The 15876-nt window shown below is 39.8% G+C and overlaps 1 protein-coding gene across 1 annotated transcript in view; it reads right to left on the reverse strand.

Annotated features, from left to right (window-relative positions):
- The window catches only part of TMC5 (transmembrane channel like 5), a 524224-nt gene that overhangs the window by 284893 nt on the left and 223455 nt on the right, over positions 1-15876 (reverse strand). Inside the window, exons 7-8 of the mRNA XM_085628842.1 lie at positions 4178-4265; positions 501-749 (exon numbers count right to left, since the gene is read on the reverse strand). Coding sequence (XP_085484968.1) covers positions 501-749; positions 4178-4265 — 337 coding nt within the window. The remainder of the gene's footprint in view (positions 1-500; positions 750-4177; positions 4266-15876) is intronic.

A 15876-nucleotide genomic window follows, 5' to 3' on the forward strand; every position in this document is an offset into this window, starting at 1 on the left:
TATTGAGGTGTTTGAGGAGCTTGGTGACATGTCTCCTACTCAGTCACCTCTTTAGTCAGCCATAGTTGCAAAAATCTTGGATTTCAAGTCAATCTAAGAGATATCTTAGGAGGACAAGTTGAGGCAGTATCTGCCAGTTTTGAACAATCAACATTGAAATGTATCCTGTAAAGCTCAAGGGCAATATGTTTGCAAGCCCTTAGAAATATATACATTTTGTACAACCACAGTGTCAACTGGTCATGTTAACAATAATACACTTAAGCTGTGTGACCACCTTGGCCAGATTTCGGCCAATTGGTGGTTGGGGATCAGAGCCTAAAATTAAGTCAACTTTGATAGGAGAATCAATTATTATAAGAGTGGTGTTTAATAACTGTTAAACCCGTAAGGATTGTCCTCTTCTTATGCCTATTTGTAGCATTTCTCTGTATGAAAAGTTGTTTTCAAATCTGAAGCCTTGATGAAACTAATGATCAAATGTTTATGCAGGTACTTACAGCTCCAGTGAGAAGCTCCAGACCACTAAAGGAGCGGTTGCTTGGTGGCAGATCTACAACCTGTGGGATTGTTATGAAGCTAAAGTTTACAACAAATGAGAAGATGTTAAAAGTCAGCAACCACTTCAGAAATATGAAATAGGAGAGAACGCTTGTTCCAAACTTTCCGCCAATTGTTTTCAGGGTCTTCTGCCAAAGTCGCAATGACTGAAACATATCTGAGATAAATTCTTTGGATCGTTTGAAGGACTGAAATGAAGAAAAGAAAAATATTTTACTGCAGTGTAAACATAAAGTAAATTTAGTATTATATATGAATAACTGTACAGCCAAAGGCCTTCAAGAGAATCCATTTTTTGGATTCTAAAGGAAAAGACTTAGGTCCTCATTACCAATTTGTTTTAACAGGGTTGGGAATTTACCATATGTGGCAAAAAACATTTGCCACATGTTTAATACCTCCTATTCTGAGTTTTCAACAGAAAAATTAAGCATAACATGCAGAATTGGATTTTAACACACCAAAATTTCACGTTTTCCCTTTTTTACGAGCCTTTTCCCCTCAGCAAATTTCAACACGTTGGCCTGCTGGAATTGATCAAGGGATCACTGCAAGGGTGTGATAATTATCACACAACTCACAATTTCAATTCCTGTTAAACAAGTGTTTGCATAGGGATCATCACTTAACTTTAAACTTGCAATGAGGACCAAAGGGTTAATTAAGTGTGCTGACAGTAACTCACCACAAGGGCCTTTCAGGCGATTTTCTAACTCTTGTGCATTTTATACTGTAAATGGTAGATTATTAGACCTGCTTCTTGTCTCCACAGCTTTTGTTTGAGGCAAATAGTATATATAGGTTGTCCTCTAATTTGAACTCAACCATTACAACTACATTTTATCTCTTATTCTTATCATAAACACCCTCATTCTGAGTAAAGTGGAGTAATAAATGTGTTTTGTGTTAATAAAATGACCACACTCTACAGTAACACAATTTAATTTACAAGATGCTGATTTGCGCATGACAAGCCAAATGCTTTTCTGTTCACATTTTCCACTAGCAGAAAGCACTCCTTTCGTTGTTCTGAAATAAATAATCTATATAATCAAAGCAAAATTGAATTTGCCTTCATGCATCATTTGGGACTGTGCTGAATCACTTAATAGAAACAAGAATCATTAAATATATAATTTCAAAGATTTGTATATTTATTCTCACAAATCTCATGACGGAAACACTCTTATTCATGGTTATCGCATTGTTTGGCTTGATTTGCATACAATAATAATAAACAATGTTTCATAAATATCTAAATGCATAAACAATAATACATTTGGTTTTCCATGTTGTCTATAAATGTGAAAAGATTCTAAAGAACATGTAAAGGTTCTGTATCTCTGTGTGACGCTGGTGAATGAAACTATTTGCCTAAGTGGAAAAAAGTAGAGAAACAATTAAATAGAAGAATGAAAAGTTGAATGTGGTCCTTTTCAATCAGAGGAATAAAAAATGTATTGTGCTAAAACAAACTAGGGTATGTTATCCTCAATACAATGTATGTTTGATCCTCTTCTACTAGTTGATATATGGCTGTACACCACGTGATAAAGAACACTTTTCCATTCCTGACATGTCCTCTAGACCTGCAGCCACCTATAGCTTATTGAACCATCTCTTCATGCACTCGGTTGTAGGCAACACACCATGACTGACACCTCTCTACATGTCAATGCTACCCACAAATCATCTGATGTCAACTGGAAACACAAATCTGTAGCCGTTACCTAAAAGGCACTCTTTCTGCACTAGAGGCTATCCAACCCAATAAATCCTTTAATCTTTCATAGCATAAACAAATCTGACTTTTATCTCCTACCTCACACTGTCCTCTGCCATCAGGCTTGCCCAGCCACAATTATCTCTCCCCTCCAATATGGCCCAAAGCCTCACCAAGCCTCCGAGCACACTGAACATCAATTGTCCAACCCTAGGAGGTTTGCTCACCTCAGCAAATTTGATCAAACTATGTATCAAAGAGGCATACCATGGGTGGTACATGGAATTTCCTATGCATCCACTGGGTGATTTGTATGCAAAGCTCCAACTATTAAAAAAGGCAGTCATGGATTTGTGACAAAAATGTATGTTTCCTAGGTGAGGGTGTAGTATTGAAAAAAGTTTTCTTTTCTTAAAATATTTCCAACTTTGCATGTGTGCTGTAATGTACATCACACATAATAACTTTGACATCTATAAACTATGTATATATAAAGTATTTTGCACTGAAATGCTCCTATTCATTAGACGTGTGCTGTGCATTAAAGTAGACACTCAGTTGGTTGTTTGGTGAAATGAGCACATCATATAGGTGTTATTTTTTTATGTGAGCCTGGACTGGCAATCTTAGTAGACCGACCTGTGTGTCAAAACCTATGGGTGTTTGCACTGCAAAAAGTTCATCTTTCAAGTGCCAAACACCTTTGGCGCTGGATTGTAAATAGCGTGCGCCACTTTGGGTCATTTTGCATCGTACTGGCGGCGGCATGACTTAGCAAATCTCAGCCTTTGTCTCAAAATACATTGAGGGAAGGTTGGGGTTAGAGAAGTGCACCTGGAATTTAAATTTCCTGTAAAGCATGTGAGTGACATACATTTTGGCCTTACCTGGTTCCCCGAGATCACTGCACCCTCCTAAGCTTGAAGAACTGCAACCACATAATAACTTTAAGAGTAAGTATTGCCAATTTTGCTTTTTAGGGAGGGAGTAGAAACGAAGTGAAAGAAGCACAATGTGTGCATCATTCAAATCAATACTAACACTAACTTTCAGAACAGTAAGGCTCAAAGGAAAGCATATACCATTGGGTGGGTAAAGCAACAAGTGCAAAAAAACAACTGCAGGAGAGGTGGCCTAACTACCAGAGCTACTAACTTTGGAGCTGTGAAATCCATAGTGCTTAATTTCAGCTGGTGATGCTGGTGGGGCACACCAGCACTCATTGTTAGGGACCAGCACTTATTTTTCCTCTGATCCAGCGCAAGAAAAAAACAAAAGAGGGAAAAAAGGAGGAAAAGACAGAAAAACAGTGCCAGAGGGAGAAAACAAAGGTGAAAAAGAACCTGCCAGAGTGAGATAAAGAGGCTGGGATTGGGGTGGAACATTAAAGAAGTATGATGAAAAATCAGGACTACTAGCCTTGGTATACAGTACACCAACCTTCAACAGGGCTTTCCGTGAGATTCTGAGCAAAAATGTGGGCCTTTGCAATTATTATATTACAATTTAAGCACTGGGAGCCTGGTTTGAGGTTCAGCTACAACTCAACATACTGTAGGTCTGTGAAAATATAATACCCATGTTTGCATTTTAACATAATGCTATGTGAAAAGGCAAACAAAAGAAATCCAATTTCTTCTCTATTTTAGAAACTATCACAAAGCTTTAGAGATAACGAAACACCAATAATAGCATTCAATTTCTCTCAGTTATTTATAATGCCAAATTTGTTTGAATGAAATCGCACATTTCGATATACATTGTACAATTACTGGTTGTGTACTGTACTTTTGATACAATTTAGTGAACATATATTTCAAATACAAAACAAGTTTAAGAATATGACATTAAAATGTATTTAATTGTATTAAATATGATAAGAACTTAACATACCAAAGTTATGGAGTACATGCACTGGGTACAACAATTTATACTGCCACCTTTCTTTGATTTCTTATTCTTTGCTTCCTGCACCTTATCCCTGGGAAAAAAGAGAGCATACATAACACAACTGTGCACATCTCGAGGTTGCCATTGGCAGCATAATGAATATCTGCACATCCAAGTTTTACTCATGGGAGATACACGGATCCTGTGTCTAAAAGACAAAGGTAGGCACATCCAGCATGAAGACTACATTTTTTTATTCTTGATAATAAAGTTGTGAGATTTATTTGCATATAACACACGTGCAGCTATTTTAAATTAACATCATAGATATCATGTGTCTGTGACCTGTTACCTAATGGCCCAATTGCTTCTCATTAATGTGCATACTCCGAGTCCTGGTCATATATGTCTTATTTAATAGTTGTCTAGGACACACCGCCGCTGTAAGGTATCATGGAGGTATCAGCCTCAACAAGTGAGGATTAGCTGAAAATCCAGTTTTTGACAATTTTCCAGAATGACACCAATGACTCCTTCTGGGGAATGGATAATGGTAATTTAAGGTATAATAGACCGAATTCCAGGCTATATTTTGAATGCTCTTGCATTTTGAGGTGCTGTTGGCAGTCACTGGAAGCCAATGGTGGGAAGGGTGCCATGGTCTATCTTACGTCCAAGTCTTCCTTGACACGCTTTGAGGGTGAGAACTCAAATCATAGCTCCTCATTACAAGTGACATGGTAAATTGCACCACTTGCGCAGTAGCTACAAATATAAACCCCAGAGTTAAATTTCTGCAGGTAAATTCAGGGACATGCTGAATTAGGTGGTACTGAACCAACATCTGTATTGACAGCATTTATTTGGACCAATAAGCAACAAATACCCGGCTGGGCCGCTCATAATGATGATGATGGATGAGGAGGTAATGTAGGAATCACTCTTGGAATAAGAGAATTCAATGAACTATGTGCACTTGCCCCAGTTCTCTCCCCTTATTCAGAAAAACATCAGCGGAACCTTTTGTCTAATATGAATTACTCTTTTAAGTATTCTTTACACTTCAACAACTCAGTCATTTCCAGTCCACAGCAGCCCTTCGTGGACCAGTCCAAGTGGGCAACTGGCACTAAATTGAACAGTAATACATGACAGCAATGATTATTCTACCTCATGGTATTACTGCTGGTTTTAGGTCCCCAGCAGAAAAGTGAGAGAATGACTAACAAGAGTACAACTGATTAATTGCACGTTTCCCAGTTTTTTATCATTGGCCTTTTGCTGGTAGCAATCAATGATGAAATTACCTCGAGGAGCCACAGTAACTCTACCTCTGTTCATAACAGAATAGATGGTCTAATATGAAAAAGTGTTACCTTTCTGGTGCGTTATGACAGCCCTATAGAAAGAGGGTGTATGTTAAAAGACATCCCAAACTTCCATATTCTTTACACACTGGTGTCTAGGTCTAACCTTGCAGGCTTTATGTTCCTGGTTTACCAAGCTAACTAAACACCTGTGGGTCTGTACCATTTATAAATCGAGATGAACAAGTGCTCACTCGCATGTTTTTATGAAGAATATTTACCTAGTGTTTTTTTATATTAAATACAATTGCATTCTAGTATGCGTATCCCATACATAACAACATAAAATACATTCTGGTGTACATAATCATCTTCCTCTTGTAGATTCTTTATGAGTGTTGGAATCATGTACACACTGTACCGGGGGGGATAGTAAATGATCCTTTCTTTTTATACACACCTAGGATCCTCGACCTACCATGTAGATATTTGTGGATACATATGGTGCATTACTCAAGAAAGAAAACCAATATAAGAATGTGGGTTAGTAGTTGGGAAGGATGTGAATCCCTCTCAAATAACAAGTCTGTGACCTTCCATTGTATCATTTGAATTTCTGAAGAAAGCGAAGCAGAGGAGTCCAAGGCCTACTCTGAGGTGTAGGACGCAGGAACAAAACAAACTAACGCCCCATAATTGTCCAGTCAGTGCTTCTACTTTCAAGAAGGCATCACTTTATTCCACACACACAACTCAATACTACGCATTAAGTTCCAACTATGAGGCCGATTCCGATGTAGCACAGACTGGAGTTCGTTCGACATCGGTCAGGAACAGGAACCGAACGACTTCTTGTCGTCGGTTCTAGACCTGCAAGTAGGATGCGACCGAACCCTGTGGGGTCGCAGTGCTATACTTAACAATGAGAGCATGCATTCCGGACGGAATACATGCTCGCATCATTAAGTGTAGAGGGGCAGTTCATCCCTGCACCCTGTGGCAGGCACCCCAAGGTGCCTGCCACCAGGTGCAGGGATCAACAGGGTGGCACCATCGGTGCCCCCTAGGCCACCATTCAGCAACCTCGCACCCATGGGGGCCCTGCTGGGGGCCACCAAAGACAGTTTCCCACTGCCTTTCTGTGTTGGAAAGGCAGGCACAGAAAGGTAGTGGGAAACTGCCATTGTACTCTCTTGGCCGAAAATAGCTTGCCAGGGGGGTACTGAAGGGGTTCCGGATGGCGGACAGGCTCTCCGAGCCAGTCGAAAGCCATCCGGAAAACCGACTCGGATTCCTTTCCGACTGAGCCCATTGGAATGGCTTAGTTGTAAAGGAATCCGAATGTGCAGGTCCAATGCGGTTAGGATGGCTCTGACCGTGGTTCAGAGCCATTCGTAACCGCATCGGAATCGGGCCCTTTATGTATGATGTCTGGTGGGTATATCTATGGTGACATCCAACTAACAGTTAACACCCCCTAGCCAGCCCGGAAACCTATTAAAATACCACCCACAGATAACAGACACTATAAAATAGGATGTTGATATTAAAAGGCAAGCCTACTGGCTTGGTCAGGATGCAAAAGTTAAAAATTGGAACCCTTCTCATAGAATTTCCTCAGTAGTCAAGGAAATCGATCACGTTCATAGCTTTAGTTGAGCCTAAGTACTTACATGTAAGTACAAATGTAAATTTTCTGTAGTATGACTATGTCTTGTGTATGGTATGCTCCACAGCCTAGTGTCCCAGACTGTCAGGGTCATGTCACTGTGTTATATCTGTTTGCTATAGACCTGGATGGTAAAGGGTCCATTCAGCTGCTTTGTGAGGTGCTATCACAGCATCTATTATGTATACCTCAATATGGTCATGAACCTTGTGAACAGAGTGCTTTTGGAGCTATCTTCATGTGGTTGTATTGTCAGTGTTTCAGGGATATTCTGCTTTGATCTGATTCAAATCTGTGAGTTTTTTGCAAGCACAGTGTCAATGAGGTTGCAGTACTTCCATCATTGCAGCTCCAGTCAGCTTCACAAACTTTGTTAGTTGAGAGAAGCAGGAGGTTGACTGAGAGAAGGGAAAACAGGAATATGAGACCCTTTACTACTGTAGTGAATTGGGATTGAAAGATAGGTTACATTTGAGAAGCTGTTTTTTTATTTCAGAGCAGTGTGTTGGAGGTCATCTAAAGTTAGAAGGCCAATCAGTGGGCAGCATGTCAGGCGTTGAGCATCCGGCTGGATAAAGGACATTTTGTGATATATGTTGGTAAAACCTAGATGCTGTAAGAGTTTATTGCAACACATGAGAGAGTGAATATGATTTAAGCTGTGAGTGTTACAATGTTGGATTCTAGACAGGTCGAAATCTAATCTGATCAAAACGTTGTTTGTAGTGTTTGGAGAACAGAAGTAAATGGTATCATAGTGGCACACTCAGTTGCCTCTTGACATATAGTTGTCCATAGCTCCAAATACCTAATATGCAGATATATTGAATAAACCAGTCCACCCTTATGCGTTTTGTCATAAGAACTGTTTGTCACACTCTGGCCTCTTGAAACCATTCACATATAGAAGAAAGAGACTGTTCTGCTTTCTCGAAATTCTGAGCATTGCTCATGCTGTAGATAAACCTTTAGCTACTGCTCGGTTAACGTTGATGCCTCAGAAATGCAATTTTTGAAATATGTCTTTATAGAACAGAAACCACTCAGTTGCTGTCTCAGGATAAATATGACTGGGTTATAGATGTGAAGCCTTTTGCCCTTGCTCTATTTAGTTTTATCTATTCTATACAAGAAGAAAAGAGAAGAAAGTCTTCTAGAAATACTTCCCAGAAAATCTACAGCAAGAGCATTGTTTCTTCTCAATCACCATTTGGATCAGCATTGACACCTTTATACCAATTATAGGCCGGATTCACAACTGGCCTCCATATTTGTGTTGGAGGCCCCGCAGTCGCCGGGGAGTCTCTGCACTTAGGGCAGAATCTCCACAATGAGAATTCTCATGGCAGAGATTCTTCCCCGAGTGCAGAGACTTTCCCATGGCTGCAGGGCCTCCGCCTCAAGTGCGGAGGCTCTTTGTGAATCAGACCCTACGTTTTTAAATCCTCCCTTGTATTCACTGCAGATAACTGAATAGATTGACAGTAAATTATCGTGTATGTGCAGTTCAAACTGGCATTTTGGCCTGGCAAAGTAAACCTTTTGCAAGGCCCAAACTTTCCTTTTTAATACATGTAAGTCACCCCTAAGGTAGGCCCTGGACACCCTAAGGGCAATATGCTGTGGATTTGAAAAGCTGGACATGTACATTTACGTGTTACAGCCCCTGGCAGTGAAAAAACATTTATATTCATTTTTCATTACTGCAAGGCCTATTACCTTATTATATATTATAAGTGTAATTTCCACACAGAATGGGAAAATGTAACTGGTTCATGTTTGGCATCTCTGGAATCCTAATTTAAAATCGTAACTTATGGTGAAGTCAGATTTTAAATTACAATTCTGAAAATGCCATTTTTTTAAAGTTGATATTTTCTTGCTTTAGACATTTCGTCTCTGGGTCACATGATTGAGCATTAGTGACAGTTGGGCTTTGTGTATTCCTCCTGGACAGCCACGCACAATGGGTGCTTAGGTGTGACTGGATGGGGCATCAGTAGCAGGATGGGAGGGAGAAGCTGGACACAGCCTCACTCATAATTGAATAAGCTGTGTCCTGCCTCCACATTAAGTGCTACATACCTCCTGTAGTTAGTCTGGAGCCAGGCCAGGATGGCGGGCACCTGTCCACTTCAAAGACATGCCTTTAGAAGCTTCTCCCCACTTCTAAGGCACAAATGTGTATAAATACTGGACCTCATACACCAACTCTTCAGTACACTTTTGGACCTGCGGATACTCTGCCAGGATGACGGACTGCTGTGCTGCAACAAGGACTGCCACTCTGCTGGACTGCTGCTCTGAAGGAACTGCTTCCTTGCTGTGCTGACCTGCTGCCTGCCACCCTCTTCTCTGGGTGAGAAGGACTGCACCTGCATCTCTTGAACCCAGAGTGTCTACAATGCTTAGTTGGCTGGCCTCCTGATCTGAAGCCTCAGGGATATAACAGGCTTCCACAGACCTTGCATCTGCACCTGTACTCTGCCATATGTGAGTCTACCCTGCCAAGTTGTGCCACCTCAGTCCTGGACCCTTGAAAGTGGGCTTAAGGTGCTCTACCAGCCTCTATGGATCCAGCAGAATAGACGCCTCTTTACTGAGGTGCGGCACAAACCAAAGCAGAACCAACGCATCCGGTGATTAATTTGTAAAACAATTCCCTCATCAGGAAGCCACTGCAGCATGCACAATGCTAAACGTAAATTAGATAAGCTTAAGAAAGATATCAGGTTTTTCAGTAAAGAATCCACCTACCCCTATTTAACAGATCAATATTATAAACAACCGGAGGGTGGCCAATATGATCAATTTCCAAATCGTCAATACAACTATGGAAAAAAAGTCAACACTTTCTCAGAATCCTCGGATTCTGATAATGAGGGGCAACAAGGAGCTCAGGGATTTCAAAATGCAAGATTTAATTCTGGCAGACAGCGTTCCACCCTTCCTTTTTTAGGGAGACGCTACAACAGGAGAGGCAATTGGAGAACCCAATACCAACCGAGGTTTCAATCCAATCCTCAGATGAATCCAAACCAATTCCAAGCACATCAACAGATGGATTACGACCAATTCCTGGTAACACGGAATTCAAGGTACTGGAGAGAATAGAGCAAACTCCTGTCTTTAATCTCAGCAATTCACCTTTATCAGCATCGACTTTATCCTTACTATCTAAAGGACTCACCTTCGTACCACATTCTGGGTTAAATAAATTTGATCTTTTTCGAGATCTTCAAGCTTTTTTGAGAAAGATCAGACTTAAAGTATTCTTTGCTAGCCGCGAATACAACGAGGCGGAAAATAATCTCTCGGGTCTTCGATTAAAATCTTCTTTTACCCCCACCATTGATCAGTTACCGCCACAAGTGGGAGTATTTGAACAGGTTTTATATAAGAAATTTGAGAATTAAACTAAACATGTACAAAGAACTCCATTCAACCTTAGCAAAGAAGAATACAAGGAACTACTAAACCTTAAAACCAGTAAAGAACAAACTGTCAAAGCGTGTGATAAAGGGGGTGGTATTGTTGCGTATGACACTAACACCTACGTCACCAAAATGGAACATATGTTGGGAGACACTCGGTTTTATACCCAAATCACTAGAGACCCGACTAAAACAATTGCTGCTAAGATACGTAAAATCACGGATCGAGCACTGAGAGATGGTGAAATTAGTGAGAAAGAATGGGATTATCTCAATGTTGATAATCCTAAATTAGCCAGTATTTATGGCATTCCCAAAATCCATAAAAGTGAAAAAGATCCCCCTCTCAGACCCATTGTTACAACTATAGGGTCGATCACAGAACCGTTGGCTAAATATGTGGACGCATTACTTTGCCCATATGTTTCTCAGACACCTGCCTTTGTACAAGATACCAGACACATTATCAACTTAGTTGAAGGTACCACTTTTTGCCCTTGGACTCAATTTCTAGTTACCATGGACATTGAGTCTTTATACAGCAACATCCCCATAGATGGAGCAATTGAAGCTGTACATTGGTTCATCAAGGCATATAAGATCATAGGTCCTACTATTTTTATTCTGGAATGCCTTCAAATAGTATTATCCGACAACATCTTTGAATTCAATGGACAATTATATAAGCAAAGCCAAGGTGTAAGCATGGGCGCTTCATGCGCACCCACGGTAGCCAATATTTACATGTCCTTATTTGAAAACAAGTTTATTTTCAATGAGATTGCGCCTTTCTTTGAATCTGTGACCAAATGGTCACGATTCATTGATGACATCTTTTTTGTTTGGATTGATGTTGAGGAAAATCTTAAACAATTCCTAGAATGGATCAATGTATGTGACCCGAATATTCATTTCACATATACCATTAGCTCCAAACAAGTAGAGTACTTGGATATACTTATTAAGCATGAATCAGGCTCCCTGGTTGTTGATTTATTTATCAAGCCGACAGCCAGGAATACCCTACTACACTATGACAGCTTTCACCCTGCCACCCAGAAAAATAGTATTCCCTTTGGGGAATTTTTGCGTCTTAGACGTAACTGTACCAACATCTTGGATTTTGATACTAAATCTGTAGCTATGAAAATTAAATTCTAGAATAGAGGTTATCCCAAGAAGATTATCAGGGATTCATACAAGCGAGCCCGGTTTTTTGACCGACAGCATTTGCTCACTCCTAAGCAGGACAGAAAAGAACCCACCTTAGTGTTCGTTGCCCGTCACTCCATGCTCAATGACAGGATTAGACACGCAGTTTATTCCAGTTGGCAAATACTCAATGTGGATACATTGACTACAGACATTATACCCAAACCTATGTTTGCGTTTAGACGAAACAAAAATCTAAAAGATCACATAGTCAACTCACGCATGAATATTGATAGTGTCCCATTGTATCAAACCAGACTTACAGATGGTCAACCGGTGGTTGGTACATACAAATGCACTAGTTGCAAATCCTGTCCATCAGCAATAGAAGGCCCAACTTACCGATTTAACAATCTGACTCTTACGTCGACCAGCATGAGCAATTGCAAAACATCTAACGTAATATATCTGATAGTATGCCCATGTAGTCTTGGATATATAGGTGAAACCAGCAGACCCATAAATGTTAGACTTACGGAACACAGGTCCGCAATACGGACTAAAAAGACTGTAGCTCCAATGGTGACTCACTATCTGGAACATAATCATCAACCGGACGAGATGCGATGGTACATCATTGAAAAAATCATAAAGAAAGTAGGAGTTAATATGGATAGCATTAGAAAGTTCAGGGAAGTGTACTGGATTTTCACTTTGGGCACGGCCACTAAGGGTTTGAATTTGTCTATTCCATGGGATCAAGCTATAAAGTAGTATCATTACCATACAGAAAATCCACATGGCTTGTTCTGTTCAATTAGTTTTGATCCTTAGATTTGTAGAGACTAATACATGCATTCTATACCAACTAGACGGGGTTAGTTGTGTCATATAGTGTACCATTTGTCTATTCGAGTATAAGGTTTGTTAGGGATGGACATATTTGTACATGGATTAGATCCTGATGTTAATCTTCGTCCCTGCAATATAGTGCACCCAATTTCCATATATCTCTGTCTCTTATCCTCGAGGAACTCATCCTTTGGTTTCTTGGTAGCACACAGTTTAGATCTGTTGTAATCATCCGGATGCGTTCTTTACACGCACAGTATTCCATTTTAAGATGGCCGTACTACCGGCAACCACTCATGTAATTTCACTATATATGCAACATACTTTTATATTTTGCCGCGTTAGTCACTTTGGAACAGATCGTGTTAGTACTAGTCCCTCCCCACTGTAGTAATAAGTTAGGGTTGTTAATCTTTATTTAAGCAGAGGTGCGCCTCTTCATGCCACATTAGTTTGATCTCCCATTATCGTTCATGTTAGCCTCCGTACAAATTCACCATTCCAAGATGGCCGAGTGATTAGGACCTCAAATACCTGAGTCTCTCACGCATGCGCTTGTTTTACACGTCATCGAAACAAGCCCAGTGATTTACTCCACCATATATAAGATCTCGTGTTGCGAGCGTTTACCTCCGTAGGGCGATATAGAGAAATCAGCCACGTCGCATCTTTGCCTTATTCAGGTATGTATCAACAGCTTAACCCATGTAGATTAGATAAGTCAATTCTGGGAGGTCTTCTACCTCTGTGTATTATTAGAACTGAGTTATCTTATCTTTAGATAATGGCGTGTTAGATTCTATGTTAGTTAGACATCAAGGGGTTTAGTATAAACATTGGTGCGTATACTCACAATAGAAATTTGACCCTGCGTGTTTCCCGCTGTAAGGGGATTATATCATCCAGTAAACAAAAAAATTCATTTTTTGCTTCATTATGGATGCATGATGCTTTATTACATTTTTTCCCTACGTTAAAACAAGAATCTGTTCTATTCACAGTCACACACGTGAATGCCCTTTGAAGTCCAGGATATCGATCTTCGGTATCATTTATATTTACACTGATCATTTCCACGAGAGAGGATACCTATACGATGATTAATGTCAGGGATGTGTAAGAGAGAAACATCCCACTTTCGACATTTGTAAACTATCAAACTTTTGAATATTTACTACCGACACATTGGGTAAGTGTGATTAGATAGGTAATGCACGTCAACAGTAATCTTTATTGAAATATTGTATCAGTCCCACAACAGATTATAGTATACGTTAATGAGGTTTTTCCCCCATCTCTTCTAGGCATAATTTTTAGAGGATAAGAGTAGGGGCCATCCTATTTTTTCGTATAATGGCCATCAAGGGCTGTCTCAATATAGTATCATCGGGTAAGAGTTTTGTATTCATTCTTTCCCTCCCTCCTGCCTATCTTCATTGCTTGAGATCTGTGGGACCACAAACATGCCAATACATACAAATGAGTTAACCATAATTGTATTCTGTTGTCTTTTTCTTTTAAGATTAATTCTGACTGCCAGATGGCTTCTTGATCAATTATAGAGCTGCGAATTGAATTGACAACTAATTATACTATAGGTAGGAGACAAATTATAAATTTTTCCCACCTTTGTAGGATCATCATTTTTCAGTTTTTTCTGTTTTTTCTCTTTATCCTTTTTCAGTTGAGCTATAGAGGATATTTGTTGTGTTATTCGCCATCATTTGGTCTTTTTATATGTTCTAAATTTCACGACATTACTTGGGTGTGGGTTCCCATACGGGTGCAGTGGTAGATATTGTTTTTAATACTAAATATGAGCAAGACGCCATTGAGTCTTCTGACTCATTTATCGATGGTCAACAAAATTAGGTAACTTCAGAGTGAAAATAATACATATCAATATTGTTATATTTTGTTGTTGAATTGTGTTTTTCTATATCGCATTAGATTTATATAGATAAGTAAGGATGAAAAAATGTCTGTTTCTTTACAGCAATCACTGACACAGAAAAATCTGAAGAAGGCTTTGCCGAAACGCGTCAATTTCATATTTCTGTGAACTTGTTCAGTGTTTTTATCTTGTTATAAAATTGTATATTCATTGATTGATCTTATGTCATTGAGTGAATTATCAATCAACGGAATCACTCTTGCACATTTTAGCAATATATCCAATTGCTAATACTTGACTGTTTTATGTATTTGTTGTTTGTATCAAAATGATTGTCTTATATATGTAGTCTCTGCAAGTGAATTGAATATCTATCATGAATATCAAGTTGGTTATGAAACTACAAAAATAAAAATGAAATATTAAAATAAAAATATAAATCTCTAATGGTTTAAGTTACATCATTGTATTGAATTTTTTTTTGTATCTCTGAAGTTGCCACGTTTTGTGTAATTTTATCTTTGCACTTAGCCTGGTGCAACCGTCACTCTTTATATACAATGCACTGCCCCCACCAGCGCTGCCAATGACAATTCCAACTCAACTACTAACCATCTCACTCTAACAAGTGTGACAATTGCAGGTCCCCGAATCTATAAGAATGGCTTGGGTGGCAGGTATTAGTCATTGTTCATTTATAATCAATTAATAAACAGCTGTGGTTTTGCTCCTTCCTAATTAGGCAGACAGCGCCACTATGTGGCAGACTGTCATAAGAGGCGGTGCTGGCATTTAAGTGCAAGTGCCAAGCACCGGAAACCACCTGCTCAAATTAGGCACTGGGTGCATTGCAGCTGCTGTGTTGATTCGGCCCGTCATAAAGACCATCAATATCCAAAGGTACCCCCTGCAGATTACTTTCAGGTCTGGGAGAAGGGGGAAGCAAAAAAATAGTCAATCCATTCAGAAAACTTCCTCTAGACCTATATTGCTTTCATATAGGCTGACAACAGCTCTTTGGGGCTCTCCATAATTGTAACATAACAAACTTACAATTTCTATGTCTTTTTATTTTTTTATTCGTCGTAAAGAACTGCATCATGTCACAGTTCATCAGAACCTCGCATCATCCTGACCACATGATGCATCTTCAGCGCAGACCCTCACAACCCCTCATCAAAAGCAGCCTGCTAGACTCTGCATCGCAGCCTCACAGCTCTTCGGAACCAAAGCATTGCCCCGACTGTGGGCCGCATCCTCGATGCCAGACTTTGCATAGCAAGGTCCATCAATGGAATTCTTGATGACGACGCAGGACCTCACATCACACCCTTGCCACAACTTGGAACCAGCGCATCACTTTGGCTGTGCAACTCATCTTAGACGCAGATCCT

This window comes from Triturus cristatus, chromosome 10 (genome assembly GCF_964204655.1).
Source record: "Triturus cristatus chromosome 10, aTriCri1.1, whole genome shotgun sequence".
NCBI classification, from domain to species: Eukaryota; Metazoa; Chordata; class Amphibia; order Caudata; family Salamandridae; genus Triturus; species Triturus cristatus.